At 39.5% G+C, this 25,407-nt stretch overlaps 1 protein-coding gene across 1 annotated transcript in view; it reads left to right on the top strand.

The window, feature by feature from the left end:
* CPNE4 (copine 4) overlaps nt 1-25,407 on the top strand; it is a 202,272-nt gene that overhangs the window by 95,023 nt on the left and 81,842 nt on the right. Inside the window, exons 3-6 of the mRNA XM_065627509.1 lie at nt 2,290-2,361; nt 6,405-6,479; nt 12,249-12,332; nt 13,264-13,353. Coding sequence (XP_065483581.1) covers nt 2,290-2,361; nt 6,405-6,479; nt 12,249-12,332; nt 13,264-13,353 — 321 coding nt within the window. The remainder of the gene's footprint in view (nt 1-2,289; nt 2,362-6,404; nt 6,480-12,248; nt 12,333-13,263; nt 13,354-25,407) is intronic.

Below are 25,407 nucleotides of genomic sequence, written 5' to 3'. Positions count from 1 at the left end.
ACTTAAGGGATCACAGCAAACAATCTTTCCAAGATCCTAGGGAAGAAGAAGGTCATTTGAATCCCGGCAGTACTGGTCAACTTACCACTATTCCTGTCTGTTGTTGCCACTGACCAATACTAGTGATGAAATCCAAAAGTTAATTTAGAAAAGTGAGATGATGGCAACAGGCTGGTTTATGGAAGGCAGTCGAAAAAGAATGAGTGTTAAATTATTCACTTAAGTAACACCAGCTGCAAAAATGCAGGGTAAGAAGCAGCTGGCAATCTGAAATGGTTGTAAAATGAACATTAGTTAACAGTATCATCGTGTTCTTAAAATAAGTCAAATGCAATTCTGGAGTGTATCAACAGCATAGCTTGCAAGGCATGAGAAGCTTGGTCAAAAAGGAAAGATAGGACAAACTTAGGTTCTGTAGTCTAAAGAAGACTGTGGAGAGTTGATATTAGTCTTCAGATTTAAAGATTGCCTGAAAGAGGAAGGGAAAAAGTTGGTTCTTTTTATTCATGGTACATTGAACAGAAATAATGAGTTTAAACTGCAGAGAATTGGGTTATCTGTTAAGAAAATACATTTACAGTAAGGATAATGAACACCATGATAAATTTGCGGATGAGGGTGTTTCCCTCTACCTCTGGATATCTGTAAGAGCTGATCAGACACATCCGTCCGGTGTAGCTGACTCAGGTGTAACTGGTCCTGCATTAGGACTGGGAAGCTGGGCAAAGTGGTTCTGAATGTTCTGTCCAGCCCTGTGGCAAGTCCATTGTCCAGCCCTGTGGTGGCTTCCCTCTCTCACATTTAAAGCCCAGTTAAAACTTGTTTCTGTCCTCACAATTCCCTGAGGGTAGCTGAGGATAATCTGGAGGTGCTGCTTTTCCTTTTCTGCTCAATTCAACAAACTGATGGGCAGGACAAACATGTTTCCTCGTGATGATGTTAAGCTAAAATTTACATCCTATTCACTCCTATCTCACAGTACCTTTTTTTGCCTGGCTGTGACTTTGTATTACACTCCTCTGGCTCTGGCCATTACCTGCTGGTGTGGTTTATTGCTGAAATGTGTATGATGCCCTGTACTCTAATGAGGGGCCTGGAGCCATTATTTTCCCTTCATAATTTTCTCTCTTTTACGACTAATACTTCTGTATATTTTGCCAAAGATGTCTGTTTGTGGATCATTTTATTTGAAGTGTTACAGATGTGCCATCCAGGTGAAGTTTTCCAAGTAATGTTGGATGGGGGATAAGACTGTTTCTAGTATAAAAGCCACAATGCAGAGGTCAGGGTTTTTCCGAGGGCAGAAGTGATCTTTTGCTCGGTATCTGTACAGCACCTGTCACAACACAGTCCTGGTACGATATTGTAATGTTAAAAATAAGATCGATTGTGATTCCTGAGCTGTGTTTGGAGTTACCTCTACATCTGTCTACATTTTGAAATTTTCCAATTAAAAAGTAAATAAATTAAAACAGCATTTGCTTTATGGACAGAAGAGACCTCATATACTGGAATCACTGTAGCTTACTAATTATGCATTATTTCCACGATTTTCTCTTTTCTAATATTTTTACTGGTCTAGTTTTAAATGTTTCAAGGTTATTAGGGAAATTTAATTATTATGGTTATAAGAAATAACATCTTTTGTCAGTGTCACTCTGATAAGGCTTATTTGAAATACGCTTATAAATTGGTCAATCGACAAGTTCATTTGCAATATGGAGTTCCAGGGGAGGTCTGGTACCTGGTAAATAAGGGAGATAATTTTGGAACTAAAACTATGGGGCAGATTGCTTAATTCTGTCCTGAGTTTAGAGTTGCTGATATTCTGAAATAAAATAAAGGCCTTCTCTTTGAAACGGACTTCAATTTCCTATACAAATAAATGGGGTTTGGAGGCATCTCTGATGGGTTTGCTGTGTACAGGTCTCCGTGTATTGTATTTTAAGCCTACTAAAAGTTTGCTTCTGTCCTGCTGTTGCCATCATGGCAATATTTGAAGCAAGTCTGAAGTGGAATTTCTGCTATTCTGTTCAACTCAGTGAACTGTGTTCTTCCCATTCTGCTTGACCACAACTGCTTGCTTTGTCCTTCCATTGCATCCTATCTGCAGGCTTCCTGGAGAACCTTTCTTCTCAATCATGGTCTTTCTGTGCTAATTCTGATTGTGGATTAAGACACTACCTTGATAGAAAAAAAAAAGGGGGGGCAATATAAGAATGAAATCACAATAAGCCATGTATTTACTACAGATTCTAATTTTCCCCCTTTGTTTTTATTTTTGTGCAGATTGTTTCTCAGAGGAAACTCTCCAAGTCCTTACTCAAACATGGAAACACAGCAGGAAAGTCATCTATAACAGTAAGTCGGTCTTAAATACACTCTTATTTTCCTGTTATTTAGAAACATCTAATGTGATTAATTCTCCCTAAAAGCATCCTGCTAAGTAACCAGAACAACCCTTGATTGAGAAATGTATTTAAATTGTTTATTTAACAGATTACTTGTACTGTTTCTGACAAATGCTTGTTGTAAGGAAATAGCTACAAATAATGTATGATTTGTACAAAAGCCATGACATTTACTACTAGTACATTTAAGGTGCTTTGATGACAGCAAGAAACTTGTGCTGCTTGATTACTTTTAGTTGAAGCTTTAGAACCTTTAGAAATTCATTTTGACCTGCTTTGATACACTAAGGAGTCTAATGTTTCTCAGCCTTTGGGCTTTTTCCAGTTTCTAAAAAACACAACCAAAAAAAAACCCGAACAAACACGGAAGCAACCTCAGTAAACACACACATACCCAGCAACACCAAATGCAGAAGTTTGATGAGATTAGGTATTTTAGCTGTGTTGTAATGTAACTACAGACTGGATAGTTATAGCAGCCCCATGTGTAACTTGAAATCTGCAAATCAATGTGTTACCTCTCTTTCATCTTTCTCTTTGCTGGCTTGTTTGGGAGATCAAGCTTGTCTGCAATGAACCTAGCATGCTTGTGACATTTGCAGCTCTGCATTAAGACAAAAATTAATCAAATATTCTGCTTTGGGGATCTATGCTCTGTTGCTTCATGGGGCTGAGAAGGATTTTTTTTCCTTGACGTGTAATTAGCCAGATGAGTTTATTTTGGCTTGATTGTTCGAATTTTTTTTCTGCCTTCAGCCACAGAAGAGAGCAGACTAAGAAATTTTGCTTTCTGAGAGCCCAGGGAATTTTCTTTCTTAGATGTTTTCCTTAGTGCCTGGCTGGGAAGGGACTTGCTTAAATGTATAAGGTGAAAATCATTTTTGGCCTGGAGTTGGAAAGGAATTCCCTGCTCTTCTGTCTGAATAGAACCAGGAGAGAGCTTTGCTCTCTAAATAACTTGTTATGTTTTCCCTGCTGGGATTATCTGAGCATACTTCATCTTGTCCATCCCCATGGTGTTCTGGACCCCTCTCCTGCTCTATGAGGGACATGAGGGAGTTCAGTTTTGTGAAAACAAAAATGCAGTAGTTCAAGTGAAATCATTAAGCTTGCTAGTAGAGTGTTCTGGCAAAAAAATAATGCTCTGTGATATACAGAAGATGAGAGAAAATGAGTTAATAGTCCCTGCTGGCCTAACACTGAATGATAACCACGAACCATGGACCTTAATTACTTGCTATGGCTTCCTGCCAGTGGTGCTAAAGAGCAAGGCAGCTTTACTGAAAGGGGCGAAAACTGAACTCAGACAAAAAGTATTGTATATGAAGTTTGCTGTCTCAACAGAATAAGTCTAAATCAATCTGTATCATTATTTCTGGACCTGGGGTACATACCAGGTGTCTGTCAAGTATGGAAGTTACAAAAGCTAGTTTCCTAACTTGCTCAGTGTAGTGAATTTTGAGGTTTTTGTAGGATTTTAAAAATTCCTGTCTCAGCATATTTTGCAGGAATTTTACTAGCCCTTTGACTGTGTAATGTCTCATCAGTACAGTGTTTTATATTTCTGTGGGATAAAAACAGAACTTCGATCAGCTTCTCCAGTTGGACGTCTGTCAAACTTTATAAGAGAGAGTTCATTATTTTCAGTTAAAAACATTTGTGAAACTCGGTGTGCAAATCCCAGAGCATTGTTTGTCATATACAGCTTATGACCTTTTAAACCATCAAAATACATGGAAGTGAAATGTTGTATCAGACTCTATGGGCCAAATTTCCAGCGTGCTCACATTTGCCTGGAACATGCAAAACACCACATATGTGCTTGGGTAATGGTACTTTCATGTACGGTTAAGCATCCCTGCCCCTGCATGGCTGTATGTGAATATTTTCATAGAATCATAGAATCATTTCAGTTGGAAGAGACCCTCAGGATCATTGAGTCCAACCATAACCTAACTCTAGTGCTAAACCATGTCCCTAAGAACCTCGTCTGAACGCCTTTTAAACACCTTTAGGGGTGGTGACTCCACCACTTCCCTGGGCAGCCTGTCCAATGCCTGACAACCCTTTCCATGAAGAATTTTTTCCTAATATCCAATCTAAACCTCCCCTGGTGCAACTTGAGGCGGTTTCCTCTTGTCCTATCACTTGCTATTTGGGAGAAGAGACCAACCCCCTCCATGCTACAACCTCCTTTCAGGTAGTTGTAGACAGCGATAAGGTCTCCCCTCAGCCTCCTTTTCTCCAGGCTGAACAGCCCCAGTTCCCTCAGCTGCTCCTCATCAGACTTGTGCTCCAGGCCCCTCACCAGCCTCATCATCCTCCTCTGCACTCTCTCTAGTACCTCAATGTCCTTCTTATGATGAGGGGCCTAAAACTGAACACACGGAGAAATACCACAGTTCACTGCTGTGAGGTGTCACAGCCAGAATAGTCTTAATGCCACACAGTCCCTTTGGAGGCACCTTTCCTCTAATGTAGGCTTGCCTGCAGGCCCTCAGAGGTACCTCCTCTGGCATGAAGCACCTCCTTCTAAGAGCATATCTCCAGTTGTGTCCTCAACAGCATCCCCTTCCCCGTGCCTCCTCCAGGATCTTCTTTAGGGTGGCCTCGTGAGCCTCCCTTTGTGCCTCCTGCCTCTAGCAGCTGCCACCCTTTCTTAAATATCTTCATACAGAAGCACCATGGGCACCTCTGATCAGTTGATGTTTTGGAATGCAGTTTGTAGCTGCTGCCCACTGCCAAACCAGCTGGAGCCAGCTGCGACCAGCGTGAGACAGTTCACAGCCTTCCCACACAGGTTACCCCTGCTGCCCTTGCTACCAGAACCCTGCTAATGCAGAATCTGTTAGTTTCTCTCAAAGAAAGAAAAAAAGTCTTAAAAAATCCCAATGATACTGAAGTTTGTTGAGCCTGTAGATAGCCTGGCTAATTCCTGGGAGCAGCATACAGTAAATCGTCCCGTACTACAGTGCTCTGACTACAGCTCTGACCTCAGCAGACTTCAGCTGGTTTGAAGAATAGTTGGGGTGTCCCAGCAGCTCCCCAAGCACCCAGAGTCTATGCTGTGGACATGGTCTGAGCCTGGCTGAGGAGCTGACGTGGCTGCTAAATGTGTGGCCATGGGCATGAAACACCCAGAAAATAGGTTCTTTTGGGCGATCTAGTCTCTGGGGAGAATATTTACAATAAGGAAAGATTTTATAACTGTCAAATAGAATGTAACGTGATTTGTTTCGAAGAACATTCTGCAGTGAAATATCCCATGTTTGGTTAGTACCTTCTTTCCACTGAAGCATTTAAATGGCCTAGTCAAAAAGGTTGTTTTGGTTGGGTTTGTTGGCTTTTTTTAAGAACATTGCACAGCACAGTGACTGGCATCATTATCAGCATAGCTTGCGCTATCTGAAAGAGTCACTCTACATTATATTAGTGTTATTTTATTCTGACTCAGTCTACAGTAAATGGTTTTGCCAATGTAGCTATTGCAGAAAAACTATACCAGGGAGAACTCTCCTACTGCAAATGTGCCTTTCATAGCAACTAATGACAGGTGACTTCATTTCTTTTTCCGTTTAACTTGCCAAATGATGCTGAAGCAGCATCAAAATAGTAGAACTTTTTATGGGGTTTTTTGTCCCCTTGGACACTGTGAGGCTGTCGAACTCTCTGTTGTCCTATCTGAGGAAAAGTACTTGGCCAGAGGAAAGGTGTCCCTGATGGATGTTGAGGTCTGTCCATTTATAGGTGATTGACAAGGCGTAGTCATGCGACACAAAGTGATTCAGGTTTTTAAGCTTAACATGGTGCCACCCATCAGCCGAGCAAGGGATTCACTGAATGCTCTTAGCCCTTCCTGATTGCAAAGAGAAAGATATTAACTTGAACCACGCTTCAGTTTCCTAATGGGGTTTACAGTCTTCACATTGGAAAATGGCATCTTTCTCCCCTTTCATTACACCATGCAAAACTCAAATGTAGCTTTCCATTTAGGTGATTGCTGAGGAATTGTCTGGCAATGATGACTACATTGAACTTTCATTCAGTGCACGGAAATTGGATGACAAGGTAAGCTACTTGCTATTAACCTTCCTGAAAGACATAAGAATGCCTGCAAATATAATTTGATGATATTTTCCCTGACAGATATTTTTTGCCTTATATTATTAAACACATCAGAGATTTCAGATGAATGTTCACAATGAGGCTTTCCTCAAGTTGCAAAGTAATTAAAAAAAACCTCAAGGGAATCTAATTAAAACCAAGACAATTTAATTACACTATAACTAAGACAATGTAATTATTTAAGATGCCACAGATCAGAAGTGCTTAGAGAAGCAAGCTTTCTAAAAGTAGTCAACGATGTTATAGTTGAAGTAAGCATCTTAAAATAAAGCTAGAAAGCTTCATAACAGCTCGGTGATGGTACACATTTTGTTCAACAAAACGTGGCTTGAATGTGAGGAAAAGACTCCTGCCTATTTGTTAAAAACTTTTTCCCTCTTTAATAAGAAAACTGTCCACTGACTCAAATACTGCTCTTCATTATAAGGACTACTTCTTCTTTCTGAAAATATCCAGTGTTGTTCAGCAATACATGTATAATAAGCACTTCAAGCAATACACAGCTCAAGAAATCCAGACGACTGCTCGTAAGGCACACTTTCTCTTATTTCCTTGTAAGAGAAGGCACATAATTATTTGAGGTAATCTGGGTGATATCTTTGTAATTAATAGATGTCATAAGACTATGACCCTCTTTAGATAATAGGGCTTTACATGTAATAGAAGATCAGATGTTTACAATTGTACTCTACCATGGTATCTGCCATTACTTCCTATATATAAAGCTGCTTCTAATTAGAACCATATGGTAACCCTACACAAAGGTTTATGATTCTAATGCTATAAGCATGTGCTTGTAAACATTGGACATGTGAGTAGTTTAAAATCAAATCAGTGTGAGTACTTTTGGATATATACATACATCAGATTTTCAAAATCAGGCCGTAACTGGGGAATCATATTTTCAGTTGAAACTGCCAGGAAAACTCAGACAAGCAGAAAGTACCCAGAAAGATTAATGGTACCAGAGTTTATTTAAAACATACAGGTAAATATAATTTTTGTGCTCAGGATCATTAATAATCATAAATGATCAGGACCTTAATTTGCTTCTCATCCGAAAGATGAATTACCTCTTCATTCAGAGTTGCTGGAGTCTTAGTGTTTCTGAATCACTTAATTTATTTAGGTGTCAAAATGTAGATTTAACAACCTATGTATAGACAGACATCTTTAGGCCCGATGTCCAAATTTATACAAAAGTTTCTTTCTGTTCCACATGCTGTCACATCTAGAAAAAGGAAAGGAAATGTACAACATAATAAGACTTTACTTGGTCATACCGTTTCCACAAATGTGAAATGTAATGTAGTCTAGATATTATGATTACTTATGGCTTTTGTTGAGATAAATTAAAAGGATACTGCCAGAGTGTGCTTCTGAACCAGTTCAATGTTGTCTGGGCAGTAGCTTTAGAGAGTGGTTGAAACACTTTATGGAGATAAACTAAGGAGGATCATTCTGAAATATTGCAAGAACATTGTAATTCTTACCATTTCAACGTATTCAGTCAAGGTGGGCTTCATTTAATAAAAAATTCCTGGATGGTGCGGTGTGCAACCCAGGCAATGACTCATCATATGTTATCTGAATCAAAACTTCTGTCTTCAGCTGATGAAAATCTCTGGAAGCCTATTACAGTTGAAAGAAGTCTTTCAATTTCCTCCAGCTAGAGAAGTAGCTCTAAACCTGGCTGAACCTTGGCTTACCTCATTTATAAGAAAACACTAGCGTTTTTGGTATGGCTTATAATGAATTTTGGCATCAGTAGGTGCAAGGCAGTATTAGTAATTATTGTTATTAAGGTTTGAAATTACTTAAATTGTATAGTTCAGCCGTTGGCGAAAAAGTATGAGTGCCCTGATGTCACATAAAGGTCAAAAAAAATCAAAGAACAGAGAAGAGCCCATCTTGTGAAATCCTAAGCATGGTTTTGCATGCCTCTCCCTACTCAGAGGAGTGAAGACCTGAGTAGAGATGTAGCATCAGAGAAGCAGACTGAGGGCTGGAACTGTGCTGGGAGTCCCCTGAAAGACAGAGAAAGGCTGTAGGAGGAATCGTTTACACTCTGCTACACAGGGTCACTTTTGTAACCCCAGAGGTTCCTGCACTGGTACCTGTGGGGGTGGCAGAAGACAAGTCGAATCCAAATGTCTCACAACTTGACGATAAGAGAAGGGGTAGAGGGAGGTTCTGGATATGCTTTAAGGATAAAATCAAATAAATAAATACATAAATTTCATTACTGTTAGTGGTATCTTGAGTGGGCAAGAATTTTCTCCCTCCACCCTTTAAAATAAAAATTCTGTGAAAGAAGATCCAGATTGTGGCCCTTAAACATATCAGTTTCCCCCACTAAGGAAAAAGGTGTGAACAGCATGTTTTTGTCAGATTAAAAAAAAATCATTGGTGTAATTTAACAGGCAGTATATGTTTGTTGGTTTTTCTTACTCCCCCCATAAAAAACGGCAAGAGTTTTACAGAAGCCGTAAAAAAGTAAAGCCTACTCAATTTTTCCTGAATCAGTGGCTGAAACATTCAGTAAAAAATGATAGGAAAGTCACAGGTATCAAAGTTTCCTTTAGTTAACTGACTTTGCAGAGGTAAAGGTTATTTTTTTTATTGCAGTTCTTGTTGGGAAGGTATAACTGCATTTTCATGTTTTATTGAAGCCCAGTCAGCTCAGATGTCACATCTTTGTTTCAGGAGATCCACTGAGAACACTTTATAGTAGAACAATAACTTTTGGAAAGGTTCTATTGCATTAATAGCTGTGTCACAATTACCATAGCAAGCAGCTACGTTTTCATTATAGCTATGATAAATTATGAGCAGGCAAACTGCTTTTCCTATTCTGAGAGAGGCAGTTATCATTGCTTGGCAAAGATTTTCCAGCAAATATCTGCAAAATACAAGCTTTTTTATATATTACCCTGATATTAAATTACTAAAAAAAAAAAAGAGAAATCTTAAATACCTTGTCTTGCCACTGAAGAATTTTCGAAATTGTTAGTATCTTTTGGCTCCCTCAGCCCTTTTCTGAGGGACTTTTGACTTGACCCCTAAACCTGAATTTAGAAAGTGTCATACTCTAAAAATTAGTGTACTAAAAGATGTGTCAGACTAGGTGCTCAAAAACAGGTAGTTTATCTTTTTTTAAGTTTAAGCCATGTACTTGTGGTATTACTGTGTATCCACTGCACATACTAAAAGAACAGTGTGCATTATACCACTAGCGAATGCATTGCATTAATCATTTAACCATTATTAAAATAGCAAAACGTTAAACCTTTATTGCTCCTATTCCTCTTTCAGAGAATGTTCTTGTGAGGTAATGCAAAGCTGTTAGATTCAATGTAACAACCAAAAAGCTTTGAAACCTTAATAGCTATGGAATAAAATGTTTCTTCAGCATATCATTTTTGAGTTGTTACAAAGCATCTTCAATATTTAAGGATTTTTGGTTGTACCTTCCTTGTGAAAGGAATTAGGCTTTGATTTTGTGTTGAAGGTGGGGTGATATAAGCTATCATCCAGCATTAAAATCTTTCCCTTTAAGTGGTATTGCCTTGGTAGTTAAAACCAGATATTAAAAAATACGTCCCTTGTGCTGATTTTCTGTTTCAGCTTTCATGATATTCAGCTGGGAATGGTACTATATTTTGAGTCTTAAACAAAATCCTGGTTTCCTTTCTGAACCTTTCTGCACTCCACGGTGCATTCCTTGGATGTATAATTTTGAGGTATTTTCTTTCAGATAACTTTTCTTACCAAAGAATCTGTTAATGTTAAGCTTTTACTCAGCTTCAATCAGTATACTCATGTGTGAGAAGAGGCAGCTCAATCTTTTTTATCCCTTATGCACTCTGGATTTTTGTGTCGCTATGATTAACCCAGCACCCTCACTCTGCTTGTTCTCTTTGCTATGGAGTAGTAATCTGGCAGAACTTGTTCACCAAAGCCCCCTATGTACTAGCAGTTTCAAGGCCTGAATGGAGTCCAAATAGTAAACCTACATCAGAGCCTTAAGGCAAACTCTGGAGTTACAGGCGTTGTTGGGGTTTGTGCCGGTTTTACACTCTTACAATAAATGCCGTGTAACCATGTAATTGAAACAAATAGGCAAACAGACGGCTTTATTGTTTAAAGCTCAACCTGATAAGATTTAACAAGGACATATGCACGTGCTTTGCATCAGTTTCTAAACATACCAGTACCTTTTCCCTAGTAGGAAAAGAAACAAATCATTCACAGAACAGCACTTGGAACACAACATTGTTAGGGGTCATCTTTAGGGAATGGAAGAGACTTTTGGTTGCTTGAGTGTTGCCCAAGGTTTCACAGTGTTTAGGTATTCAGTTCCTCCTTCTGGCATTCAAATTCAGGTTTCCCTTTTCAAAGCCCTGATTTCTTTGCTTGTTTTGCAGTTGTGGAATTGTAAAAATGCCCTGAAAACAAATTTGACCATAATAATGTGCCTAGACTTTGTCTAGCATCTTATTCAAAGCTGTTCCAGTCCCAATGGCTATCCAACTAGTCAAAAATAAGTGTGGTGGGCATTTTGGTGAGGAGAAAATTACAGAACAGTGCATATGACAGTCATCTTTACACTAAGGGTTTTATAGAAAGACCAGGAGAGCAAACAGAGTTCTTCATTTCCCCAAAATGGTGTGGAGGTCCGTGGTTTTGGATATGGCCTGTAGAGATGAATAATACTCGTATGCATAAAATTAATCATGTGGCTCTTCTGAAGAAGGAAATGAAGAAGGGAGGTGAAACTACAGAAAATGGGCTGAGTCTATTTCAGTCTTGCTCTTGCAGCTTTGCACAGTTAGAAATTTGAAGTAGCCAGTTTTCTTCCTCCAGTTGTGGAGGGCTAACGCCCGGCTACTCTTCCACCCCTCAGCCAGCATGTCCAGAAGACAGGAGATGTGGTTGAAATGAAAGAGGCTCTGGCCAGAATGCAGCAATGCTATAGAAAGCAACTTAATTTAGGTTTGCATAAGAACATTCAGAGTTGTTAGCTAGATGCAGGACTAGGGGAAGATGTTCTACTGTGCAGTGAGTATGTGAACATCACTGTCTGTCACAGATTTGCCTGTGCTTAGAGATACCAAGTAATTTTTTGCATTCCTCTGCTCTGTTTGTCATCTTAGCATAGGCCATGTTATCACATCCTGAAGAGGGCTTGCTTCTCCTACCTTCTCTAATCCATCTTGCCAGTACTTGTGTTAGCTGGTAGCAGCATAATGTCTTGGCTGATTCACTTTTGTTTTGAGAGAGGGGGTGATTAGTGTGAAATTCAACCCGACTGTAGAATATGCGTCAAAGGGCTTTGCATGATCATACTGATGTCAAAAGACTGAACAGTTATGAAGACAGAACAAAACAAGCTAGGTGGATGAAGGAGCTAAAGCTCAGGCATCTCAGGAATCTGGACTGGGTGTAAGAATGGAAGAGGCTATAAAATTACATTTTACAGTTCTGCCTACCATGACTGAATAGTCAAACTGAGAACAACAGCAGTGGCATGGAAGTCCTTGTGGAACAAGGGCAAGAATGAAATATTGCTGAGAGACACCAAGAGGTCTCACTAAAACCACACTGGCTGTCCTTTTTCATTAGCAGTCAGGGAAGCACCAGTGCACCGTGCCTGAAAAGCTCAAAGAAAAAAGAAGTCTCAAGAGTAACCTGTCCTATATTTTATTTTAGGATTTTTTCAGCAAATCTGATCCTTTTCTGGAGATTTTCCGGATGAATGATGATGCAACCCAACAACTTGTTCACAGGACTGAGGTAAGGAATAGGGTTGGATTTACTTTCCAAGGGCACAGGTGGGCTGTCAGGAGGAATAGTTTATGCTTCCCATGTCACAAGGGGTATTGCAAGCACCCACATTTAAAAACATTTCTCTCTCTTGTGTAATTGTTGACTAATGGGTATCAGGTCTTGACTTATGCACATGAGAGTAAGGGAAGATGGTACTGAAGCCGAAGATCCACATTTAATTCAACTGGCAAATATTCTGTTTCAAGGTCAGGAGTTATACATATTATATTTAACCCAAACCATGTTACAGACAGGGTCATATTTTCCCATTAATGCTATGTTGCATCTTCTCCATATCCTCCCAGGTTGCTGGTGCTAAAGAGATTTGTAATCTCAGTGATCTACGTTTGTTTCCTCTGTCCCAGTGTCATTACTGCTTCCTTGCTAATGACTGGCATCGTCTTAAAAAGCAGCATTTAGTTGTAGAGGGTGGAGTTGTGGCAGGTATTTGGGGTTATAAACCTGTCTGTCATGGATCCCATGAAGTCTTTGTGGCAAGGCAGACCATTTGTCTGTAAATTGGTGCTACCCATCCCCATTGTCCAGTTCTGCATCTCTTCCATGACTTCCAGTTCAGGGATATATCCCACAACCTTTCCCTTGGGGCTTACGCCCCTGCTGAAGGATGGCAGTGCTGGGGCAATCTCTGTAGCACGATCTGTGGACAGTCCATTTCCCAGCTGTGCTTCTTTCTGGGGCTTTCCAGAGCAGGCGTGTTGCAAACTGCAGGTAGCGCAAGGGCACATATCCCATGTGCGTTGTTCTGCAAACCTCCAGCTGAGCTCTGCTTTTTTCTCTTTCTGGTGAGCATACTGTATTGAAAATTGCGGCTCTTGTTAGCATTCTGTTTGGAGATATGCAAATGTTAAGGGTTCGCTTCCTTTCTTTTCACTCGCAGGTTGTGATGAATAACTTAAATCCAGCCTGGAAGACCTTTAAAGTGTCTGTAAATTCTCTGTGCAGTGGAGACCAGGACCGGAGGCTGAAGGTCAGAAGTAATTCCTACATTTTGAATAGTTTTACTCATAGAAAACAAAACTTTCCCGTTTTCGAATGAAGATTGCTACTCCACACTGCCCTCTTCTATGATGGAAAAGATGATCACACAACTGCTTTGTGATTACCACAATCAAATTAAGGATGCAGAGAAATGATAATCCACTGTAATCAGTAGATTATGCTCTATACTTCTTACAGTAACCTCAAAAAATGATGGAGCTGTTTTTGCCAATCAATTGGATAATTTGAACCCAGCGTCATTTAACTGGTGGAAATTCAATCAAGGGAAGAGGTAGCCCTGTCACCATTTTAATTACTATTTCCTCACTTTATGTCTGGAGATCTTCTGTAAAAGAAACATTTAATTATGAAATCTGTTAGTATATATAAAGAATAGGGTGGCCACAAAAAGACATGCCAGAGTAATGACAGGGTTACCAGTCAGCAGAAAGACCGATGGTTGGGAACTTGGAGCTTTGTGTAGAAGAATTCATCTCCTTGTGGCTAATTCAGGTTAAATCAAGGCTGAATCCAACTGTTCATGTCTTGTAATGACGTTTAAGATTAATAGAAAATTTAAAAATGTTAAATGAAGAACACTGTCCCCACTGTCTATTCAGCTTCTTGGACCTGACAAAAGGACATTGGACTCAAAAGTATGTCTTTTTTTTTTTCTTACCACGCCAATTTGTCTAATAAAAATTTTTCATTGTCCCTGCAAACCTTTCTTCTTTTATCATTATAGCTGCACAGTCTCGCAGAAGCAGTATTGTCATTTTTTCACTCATTACATACAAGATGTTCTGTGCAGATAAAAAATAAAACACCTGGTGTCTACATGTTACAATGCATGCCACAAATTGGTGGAAAAGGTAAAAGGAGTTTTGTGAGTACTTGTGTTTATACTGGTCGTGCTGATTGTGATTTATAACTTCACAAAATCAGCGCTGTTGTTATGGAACAACAGTGGTACTGACACAGTGTTTGTATGGTATCGTGGATGCACAAGGATGATGCAGGTATGAATAGCTAGCTTTATATATTGTTTGTGTCCCTTGTGCCGCTCTTGGCAAACGAGTCTGAGGGCAAAAGAAGTGCCAAAAGACTGAGGAAGTTTGAGAAAACAATGAGATATCTAGCAAGGAAAAGTGAAGGATGAATTAGACGGAGCACAGGATACTAAGGAGGCCAGACCAATGTGTTTGTGACAGGTGCATCTGAGATATTGGAAGGAAGCTCAGCATTTCAAGTGGTACAGGGAAGCATTTGTGAAATGTCTTTCCATCTACCCCTTAGTTGGTGAATGGTCAGACCAGTTGTGTTCGGCATGTCCAATGGGACTGAAAGAGCACTGTAGCAGATGAAATAGAAAATGATGTGTAGGGAAAGAACAACCTCTATTTTAAACTGCAAGCAAAATTAACCATGTTGGCTAAGGAGGATTTCTAATGTAAATGAAGAAATGTAGGGGAGTTATTTATTGTAGCATGTGTAGGATGACAGTAATGTGAAGTGCAAGGATTATGACTTTGTTATCTTGGGAGGCTGCAATTTTATAAATTTCCTGGGTAGATGAAATATCTATAAGTTAGTTGCCTGAAACACAGAAGACAAGCAAATTACTCCGTGTTGTATGAGCAATATATATCTCCAGGAAAGGAAAAGAAAAAAAAAAGCAGCTACCCTCCAGCACTGCCGTGGTTGGGGCCTCTGTTGCTGCCTCTGACATCTGGGCTGCTGCTTCCTGACAAAAGAGAAGCACTGGAAAAAGCACGAAGGTGCTAATTTGGACAGTGAGCTCACATCACAGCTCAGGCAGACCTGGGAGCTGAGCTTTTGCTTTTGAATGCAGTGAGCTGTGAAAGGCTTGGAAAAAGGGATGGTGAGCAGTTCTTGGATGTACAAGAGAAGGGCAAGCCACTGGTGGGACATATAGACAGAGGTGATGTGCTTAAAGCGGGTGGGAGTACTGTAGCTGCTGCAGCATTCTGCGAAGGTGAAAGGGAGCAGAACTGAGGGGGACAATGCTAGAGAACATGATATTCTTAAAATATGAGATGCTGAGAGGCTGAAGGAGAGATGTAATGTGACAGATTATCTGTGTTATGCACCCTTTCTGAGGGTTCACCTTACACAACCAGATGCAGAAGGTTGCACCCTGCCACGTCCTTGGCAAAGGGTCCCAGATCACTTAGTCCAGCTTATATCTGACAGTCACTTAGAGCGATCAGTTGTGCCTGCCCTTATAGGATCTGCTTCTTGAGGTAGCTTAAATTGAAATGGGTAACATCCCATAGTAATGCAACTATATAAGTTTGAGACAAGAGATGGATCAGATTTCTGCTGCTTAAATGAAAAGCAGAATTAGCACAGCACTGCCTTCACCATATGTGGCCTTTAAATCACTTAGATGAGAAAACCCAGGAAGAGATGCAAACAAAATGTGATGCCTAGAATGTCAGAGCAAGTGGCAAGTCTGTAAGGGTAGAGGAATGCAGTCTTGGAGGGAGAAACATGTTTCAATCTCTCTGAAACTGAAGTGAGAAGGTATGAGAAGAGCTGAGATTTCAGCTTGGGCAGAAGAAGGTGGGTCTGGGAATAAAGGAGGTCTTTGAGCTACTGGCAGAGAGACAGTAGTCAAATTTGTTTGCAGATGATACTGCCAAAAGAGAGGCTGAAGAGAGAGAAGAGGAACAAAAATAGTCCTTTATGACCACCTGTAGAGAAAGTCAGTGAGGGAATGGGTGAAGAAGAGAAAGGGCAAGATGGATCTTAAGAACCTATTGACAATTTTCAAAATAGTTTTGATTCTGTGGGATACTTTTTTGGGTTTTTTTTGAGAATATATGTTTTTATTTGTGCATGCAAGTGTTTGCAGGCCCTGATTTCGATATCTGAGTATTCGCCTGATGCTGCGGTTCAGACATTTGCAGAAAAGCTAAAAGTAGTAAGATTTGCACCAGATCATTCATGAGTGCAGAAATATTTTAAAATTAATTCTGGCTGTAAAATGAGAAAAAAAGCTTGGAGCTTCTTTAAAATTCAGGCCCTTTATACCATTTGGTGGATGTAAGATAAGGCTGCTATGGTAGAGCAGCCCCCAAAATCACTTGTGTTTGACAGATAGCATATATTACTTGTCAGATGACTTCTGTTTGCTGTCTATACAGACTATAACTTAAAAATGTGATGGTAGCAAGGACAAAATAGTGAAAATTGTAAGAATTAGAGAGGTGAAGTGTCTGTGATGGGTTTAGCAGTGTATGAATGTTTATACTTTGATTTACATTGACTAAGCATTCCAGTCTTCACCCTGCCATATTTTGGAACATTTGACTTTATTTGTTTTGTTTCACTTCATAAAGTATATAGCAATATGTTACTGCTAAATGTTGGAAGAATTCCCTGTGCCATATTTAACGTGGGGAGAGTTAGTGTCTTCCAGCTGCCTTGCTGAGCATCAGCTTCTCACTAGGATTGCTTGATCATTATGAACAGTAATTGCATAAGGTTGGGTAGCTTTGTAGCTGTACCTGCAGTTTCCTTTTTATAAACTCTGGAAGGCATAATTTAAGTTAAGGTTTTAAGAGGCACCAGAAATGCTTGGAGGGAAATGTCAACTTGTGGAAATTCTGCAAGTGGAGGGAGACTTCTTAACAATGGCAGACACAATGCAACCATCACTACCTCAGGCTTGCCTCTGTAGGCTGTTTGGAGCTCTGAAGTCTTGGCCTTTCATCTTGACACTGAAATCACATGGGTACTGAGCTTAGTGGTCTGACTTGCTTTATGAGGAATGGGGATTAACATGACAAAAATACACTAAAACAACTCAGTTTAACTTACAGACGTTTGCTCTTTGTAAGTCTTGCACCCAACACAGCCTTTACACTGGGCATTTGAAACTTTTTTCTTTAAAATGTCTATTTAGACAGATAAGATAAGCTAGGTTATTAAAATCAAAGCAACCAATAATTAGGGTCTCCCTCAGAAGTCTTTTGCCAGCATCCTTTACAAAGTCTGTTAATTTGAATTCCTTATGGGCTTAAAAAAAAAATCTAATTTTGCTTTATTTAGCTGTGGTGCAGAGAGCAGTTATTTTTTTATTCCTCTCAGGATGCCTTGTAAAACTTTACTGCAATTATTGCTGCTCTAGGTTTTATTATGAAAAGGATATATTTGAGTTATGAACCTACCAAGCATTTCTTTCCAGACATTGAAACCATCTGAGAAGTCTGGTCACACTTCAGTGCCGGTCATAACTTCTTTTAATGCTAATGGTACAGTCAATTTGTGTATATGTTGAAGTGAACAAAATATCTCTTTGGTCCAAAAGTAGTGCATTGTTTTTCTAGTATGTAAAGAGATTCAGTTCGCAATGGTAATTACTGACAAATCTGAGTGAGGGTTATAATCCTTCTAAGAGCAGTTTTTATCCAAGTCTGCTGTGCTGAAGGTCCTGTAAATTGTGGAACTTTGACGTTCACATTTGGTTTCAGCATGTGAGGTATGTTGCAGTCAAAGGTTTATCTGAAATACAGGCTTGCACTGTGAGTATCTTCTGGTAGGGATCATCTACTGTCCATCAGTTCTAATAGGTCCAGGGTTCCTCTTTTTCTAGAGGAGTCGTGGTAATGTACACTGAAAAATAATCTTATGGTTTTGGTATTAGATGTTGTAGTACTTGGGAAATAAACACGTAACAAGGTGCTGTAGAGGCACAGGCCAAACAGTACACATGACACAGAGTAAGAATATATTCTGCTGAGATTGTACAGAGAATGTCACTGAAAAGAACTCTGTTCATAAGGAAAAGCAGGAAAAGAGGCAAAAAACCTGGAGGAAAAATGTTGCTGCAGGTGAAGTAATAAGCTGCAAGGAGAAGGAGAAGCGTGTGTCATATCTGTGCAGAAAGTCCTTTCTATATTCTACCCACATAAGGGAAACTTTCAAAAGAAGACTGTCCATTATGTATTTTTCTACCTTTCAAAAATCTATATGTTGCAACTGTGTTATTGTTGTCAGTTTGTTTATTCATAGAATGTTCTGAGTGGGAAGGTACCCACAAGGATCATTCAGTCCAACTCCTGTCCCTGCATGTGACAACCCCACAGTTCACACCATGTGTCTGAGGGCCTTGTCCAGTCTCTTCTTGAACACTGTCAGGCTTGGGGCTGTGACACCTCCCTGGGGAGCCTGTTCCAGTGCTCCACCACCCTCTGGGTGAAGAACCTTTTCCTAATGTCCAGCCTAAACCTCCCCTGGCACATCTTCCTGCCATTCCCTCAGGTTCTGTCGTTGGTCACTAAAGAGTTCAGTCCCTACCCCTCTTCCTCCCCTTGTGAGGAAGCTGTAGACTGCGATGAGGTCTTCTCTTCGTCTCGTATTCTCCAGGCTGAACAAACCAAGTGTTTCACCCCTGCCTAGCCCGGATTACAGATGATGGTCCTGGTGACATTTATGTGTGTACAGTTAGTTACGAGTGGGACCCACAGCTGTGGTTACCAGGGCTATTACACACATTGGGTCATAAGGCTTCTGCCGGTATGAATCGTTCTTCGCAGCATGATGCCCTGAGACCTTACTGTATAGAAAGGATTGGTTACCTTTGGGTAATCATGAGAAGGTTGCCTCTTGTTGTACACATCTGATGAGATCAAAACCTGGTTCTGCCATTCTTTCCCACTCTCCCATATCCAGCTGACTTCCTTGGATCTGTCCATCCAGTCTGTTCGAGTAGCTGTGTCTTAGCACATAGATGTTTAGTTTTCTGCTGAGGGGTCTATCTGCATATGCTTGTAGGCCTCAGTATATCTATGCTGCTCTAGTGCTACTGAAATGCATTCAAGAGTTTAAAGGTTACATGATTTTCAATTCTTTTACTTACTAAGACCTTTATAAATAGCAATACATTGGCCTTTCCTATGTGAATTTTCATAGGCCATGAATTTTCTACATTTTTGTGTTAGATCATTGTTCACAAGATCTTATTGAGAAGTCTGCACTTTGCTTAAATTAACAATGTATGCAGTGCCTCTAATGCCTTGTTAATACCATTATATAATGTGATCCTTGCCTACAATATTAATAAAAGAAGCTCCACAGCCTACAAGAAAGATTTTGATGTTATGCCAGGAAGACACAGGCACTCACTTTATTTGAAGCGTAATCACTTCTTCAGGGTCTGTTATGGCATTTTGGGGGGTGGAAGGTTGGGTCTTCCCCAAATAGTTGTAACCCTGTTTCCTTCTGATTTCTTCAGTGTTGAATCTTTCATGCAAAATGATGGGTCACTAGGGAAAAAGTTTCTTAGAGGTCTGTAAATGTACTGGCTGCTCCATTCTGAGTTAAGGAAAATCAAATAGCAGTGGTTATTTTTATATTCTCTGAGTTATTACGGCAGTGTTCTCTAGATCAATAAGCTTTCAGTGGCCTTTAATACTTGACTACAGCTCTGCTTATACAGGTATATTATAAAATGTAATCCTTCAATAAGCCCTCAGTATCTCTGAAAGCCAGCGGTGAAAGTAACGGAGCAGAACCTGTGAAGAAGAGTAAGTAAAGCTTAAGAGACAAGCAATAAGTAATACATTCAGACATCCTTTAGTGCTTTTATTCTGTCACAGTTTAGCTGTCACAGAGTGAAGCACTAATGTGGAAAGATATGGTCTATGGTCAATAATATGGTCAACAGCAATAATTTGTGCAGGATTTAAAAAAGCATGTGGCACAAAGGGCAATTCAAGCAGTGTCAATGATTAGAAAAGCATGAACTGAAGGATTTCACGCTGTTCTATAAGGGAAGACTCATTTGTTGTTGCTGTTTTCTCTGGGCTTTTAATTCCATGTAGAAAGATACTGGCACCAAGACCCAATTACAACATAAGCTAGAGTGGCTGTTTATTTACTTGATTGGGTGATTTCAGTCATACCTGATTAACTACACAGTTCTACATTTTCCCCTTCAGTTTACTCACAAAATTAATGCCAAGGGAGCCAATCATTCTGTACTTGCTTACCTTGATGTTGCCGAAGAGGTATTTGCATATGGAGACCTTATTGTAGAAAGTCTTCAATAACAAGAAAGGGGGACTCAACTTTTACATGTCTTTAATATGAATCAAAAGATGCCTTCAAATGACTTTTTCAGTAAGCCATTTCTTTTTCATTAGGTCAGGGCATTTTCCTGGAATAATAAGAATAATTGCCTCCCTCTTGGAAGGCTCAGATCTTTCTTTATAATCTGAATAGTAGTTATTTATTAGTCATTTTAAGGACATTATTGTGTTGTGAATTTCCAGATGAGTTCTTGTAAAACGGACTGTACAGCTGATGATTTTAGATAATAAAAAGTTCCTTCTTCATGGTCAAAAGGAGCACCAAAAAAATAGGCTTAAATACTGGGATGTGGTGTATATTTAATAAGCTAATAGAAATATTTGCATAAGCGCATACTGCTTAACTAGAGCAGGAGTTTTAAAAGTCTTCTTAGAGGATGATACATTATTTTGAGGATTACTATAAAGTAAATGACACAGTGTAAAAGCTAATTTCTGAGATGTCCTTGCATAAATGCCATTGGACCTACTTTTCCAGTAAATGACTCATTAGACTACTACTGTTCTTCAATGTTTCTCTTGCATCACTCTCATATTCCTCTTGTTCTCTCCACGTGCCTGTGGTTTCAGGTACTACACTGATTACGAAAAACTCAAGTGTCCTACTTCACAAGGTCTACAGTGATTGTGAGGAAGTTGCTGCAACTACGCGCCCTGTTTTGTCAGTCTGGGTTAACCTATAATTTAGCAATCAGTTTATAACATGACTGCCTCCTGAATTCATTAAGCTCAGCAGTGTGTTTGGAACCATGATTTATCTGAGCATGTCAAGGACTGGCCCAATCGATCTTCATAAACTCTATGCAGGTGGGGTGCAAGATTTAAGATCATCCTTAAAACAAAACTGATTAAGTCCTGGTGTGTGTGATCTCAGCTCACAGATTCCTTTTTTTCTCTCCCATTTCCTTGGCTGTATTCATTATAAAGCAGCTGAAGATGCTGGGGAAGAAAATACCAGATTGCAGAGAAGATTTACGAGAGAGAAACAACTCAGGAAATGAGCTCGATCCCATTTTTGTTAGAGTCAAGGGAACTCATTCTGATGACTTTAAAATGCACTAGTTTGTTCTCCATTATTATAACTGCTAGATATATAGCAAATTAATTGTCAGATTAATTAATCTAGATTTGGGTTAATTGATGTTTGTGAAGTGCTTTGAAGATGAAAGAGCTATCTAAATGACAAGTGTTGTCACAACAATTAGGGGTGCAAGTGGATTGCAGGAGGGAGAGATCATTTGATGTACAGTGGTTAAAAAGAAAAGACCTAATATTCAGATCTCTAAGGGCTTGGGCTGCAGATAAAAATGGTGGTAGAAGGCTGAAGAGCTGGTACATATAAAAATGGGCAAGATAGCGAGAGGCAGGAGTCTTCCTCCCCTCTACAGGGTGACTGGCAGACACAGAGTTCACCCTGTAAAAGAAGATTTTTATTTCCCATTTTTTGCCAGAGCCCCCAGTTCCATGAGCCCTGGGGCAGAAATGAAGAAACTTCCCCCTGATATTGCAAGGAACATTAGTTGTGTGAAACAAAGGCAAAGAGAGGACAATAAACAAGCAAAAATGTTGTGTATGAATTTGTTTGTCTGGATTAGGGGGTCTGAGGAGTGTTTTCTCTCTTTCTCTTTTGCAAATAAGAGAGGATTGCTTCCAAATAATTTGTCCATTGCATTTATTGTGATCTTTCTTCCAGTTGTTTACTGCCTGCATGGTTCCATCCCAAGACAAATAAATTCAGGCTTCCTCAGCTTTGCTATGCAAGTCACCAATCTGAGAAATGTTTTGAAGGGCTCTCTCTCACCTCTCTTGAGCTGTCTTTGAAAGTGAGTTTTAATCCCCTGAAATGAAACAGAGGCTCCTATAAGTGCTGCTGACTATAATCCAAATCAGAGATGTCTGGTTCCTTCACAGGACAATAGCTGATAAAGTCCTAAATCCCATCCCTGGGATCATTTAAAATGAGACAAAGCAAGGTCCTGGTAATGAGGATCAGTTCCACATTAGAGGGTGGGGCTTAGGGGATGCTAATGAAATAAATGACCTCTACATTCTTTCCAATTTTCAAACCTCTGTGTTGATAATGCACTGAACACCTTACAGACCCCAGTATTAAATGCAGAACTGCTTATTGTAGGAGTTTAGAAACCAGTGCTACTATTTTGAATTAAAATAATAAAATGAAGCTCTGCTTTCACTAAAACACATCAGGATTAAAGCTTAGCTGTAACCCTGTAAAGCCACTGAATGATGTACTGAGAGAATTTTGAAGTGTTGTGTATCTTAAAGAAAATCCAGCATTCTCATACCTTTGTGTCTACAGGACATTTTGCTCTGTGACTTACAGTATCTCATGATATTGAAAATGAGAGAAAATGAAAGTGTTACTACTTTTTCATATTCTTTTTTCATTTCTTTCAGTTGAGATGGGAAAGAATAGTGAAGGCAATTTCCAGACAATCTCATTTCAGACTCTCATAAAGTAGCAAAGCCTCACACTGGCTGACATATAACCAACTTGGTTTCTTTTCAGATATCTTTTTTACCATGTAATTGAAAATTACACACTCATGGAAATTCTGCTCTCGTCGTTAAATCTTGTAATAAATGCTATGAACACTTTGTTTTTGCTGCTTAAATAGAAAGCTTACGTTAAAGTTCTACTCATAAATCTTATCTTCATAGTTTATACATTGATGTACTGCCACGCAAAAATGCTTACATATTGCAGATAATAAAATATGTATATTTTAAATGTTAGTATTCTCAGGGAACATGGCAGAATCAAATTAAAGGCAAAATAATATATTTATTTTAAAAAATTATAGCAAGTCTCTTCAGAGACCTAATTATAAATTAGGTGATACAACATTAAGGCAGAAACAACTATTAAATATGTCTAAATTTTCATAATTTAGAAGACGTCTCAGTACATAGGGGTCACTTGAAAAGTATGAACTTTGTCTCACAGTGGAAATATGTATTTAGTCGTTCTGTACACAGTGATCTCACCTACCACGCATTCTGTCAAAATAATTTACAGATCTGCATTTTCCATTTGCCAAAATTGTTTCCTCCCAACTGGATGACATACATATTTTGTAATGTGGACATACACGTATATAGTGGATATGCACCTTACATAATGCATGGAGCTTGATTTTGTAATAAAAAAATACAGATTGGGTAAAACACAAATTGATCTAAATTAAGCATGTTTATCTTGTATGTTGGCTCTCAAAATGAGTTTGAAAGTGCTCAATAGCTGTGCTCTACAGGACTCCCCAGAAAACATATTTAGCTGACCGTAGCCCTCCTTGTGGTAATACTAGAAGAAACTGAGGCTCTTGGGATCAGAGACTTCAGTGCATTTGTGGATAGTTGTTCTGTTTGTGTGTTACTGCTACTAAAATATGCCAGGGAACTTCTACCGTAGGGCCGGTCATCATTAGCTCTCAGCTTTGGGCAGGATTTGGCTTTAGGTTAAAATTTGTTTGCGACACCTTCATCCCAGACCCACTCAGTCAATGAGAAATCAAGACTTGCCTGTTCACTAGGGGCAGTGGAATTATTTTAACGGTCTGCTCACCAAAAGCAAAGCCACCAGTGTATTTTCATGAAGCCTGGGAGGAAGGTGTCCTCTTGTCCCACCCAGCTCTGAGCTGCCAGTACGGCAGCTCCGGCTGTTGCGCTCCTCAGGGCTCCTCACTGACTCCGACCAGCGGCAGGGCGGCAATCCTTTCCCCTTTTCATCTGGCTATTTCCACCATAATATGCATAGAACTCCTGCTCAACAGAATTGTTTGAAGCAGCTGCTAGCTTAGCATATCCAGTTCATCACTGCTGCTGAATACCTCGAAGGATGTGCAAGCTGTTTTGGGGGTTAGACTTCTCCATGACTGCAGAGCAGATTCGCGTTCAGAGTACAAGAGACATTGTGCCTGCTTCACCCGAGATTAACAAAGGGATAGTGACTCTTGTCGCAAACATGCTAATCCTGCCCCTTCTGAAAAATGCATGGATTGTCTGTAAATCCTTAAGTGAAAGAGAAGGTGAGTAATGTTAGAAATAATTGCTCAATATTACCAATATAACAGATTGTTGAGTCTTCTAGTCTGCTTGCAGAAGAGATCATAAAAAGGCTACAGCTGGCCTGCTCCTACACTATAAATTGCCTTGCTCTGAAATGACAATATAGGAGCAGGAACAGCATCGGCCCTTGATCTCTCAGACAACTCTTTAAATATCAGTTGCCTAAGGTTTGTTCAGATCTACTAATCATCTATTACATTGTTGACCATCGCTTTATTAGCTTAGAGTTCCTATTGAGACTCTTCATTTATTTTATTTCTGAGAAATTCTAGGATTTACTGATGCCAGCTTCTTTACTATACTAGGAAATCTCCTTATGGGATGCCAGCAAGATCTGTTTAGTCTCACACCCTTTTTTCACACTCTCACCAATATTTATCAAGTGTTTCAACAGTGAAGAAGGAGTATTGGGCAGACAGGGACTTTGTGATACCTCTTAAACAATGACAACATCAGGACAAGTTCATTCATAACCATTTCTTAAATTAATAACACAGCATTTTATAGAACAGCATCTTAGAGATCTGAAGAGTGACTATTACTTGCAGTTTTAATGGAAATGAAGTAGCTGCAGGAGCCAAGAGACTAGACCTTTGTATTGAGTCCCCAAACAGGATAAATGCTGGGTCCATTCATCGATTTATGCAGAATGGAGTTAAACGTATATTAAGTGGTATTGTTTCTGCTGACAGCTTTTCCTGGAATAAAAGGGAAGAAACAAAGGGTGGGAAGAAATGGAGGAAATGATAAGAAAGCTTTCTGGTTATCTCTGCTGGGACCAGACATTGTTTGAGCTAGTCACAAATGACCTGGAGAAAGGGAAAAAAAGTGTAACA

Source organism: Caloenas nicobarica, chromosome 2 (genome assembly GCF_036013445.1).
Source record: "Caloenas nicobarica isolate bCalNic1 chromosome 2, bCalNic1.hap1, whole genome shotgun sequence".
NCBI lineage: Eukaryota > Metazoa > Chordata > Aves > Columbiformes > Columbidae > Caloenas > Caloenas nicobarica.
This window is presented reverse-complemented; position numbering and strand designations above follow the sequence as displayed.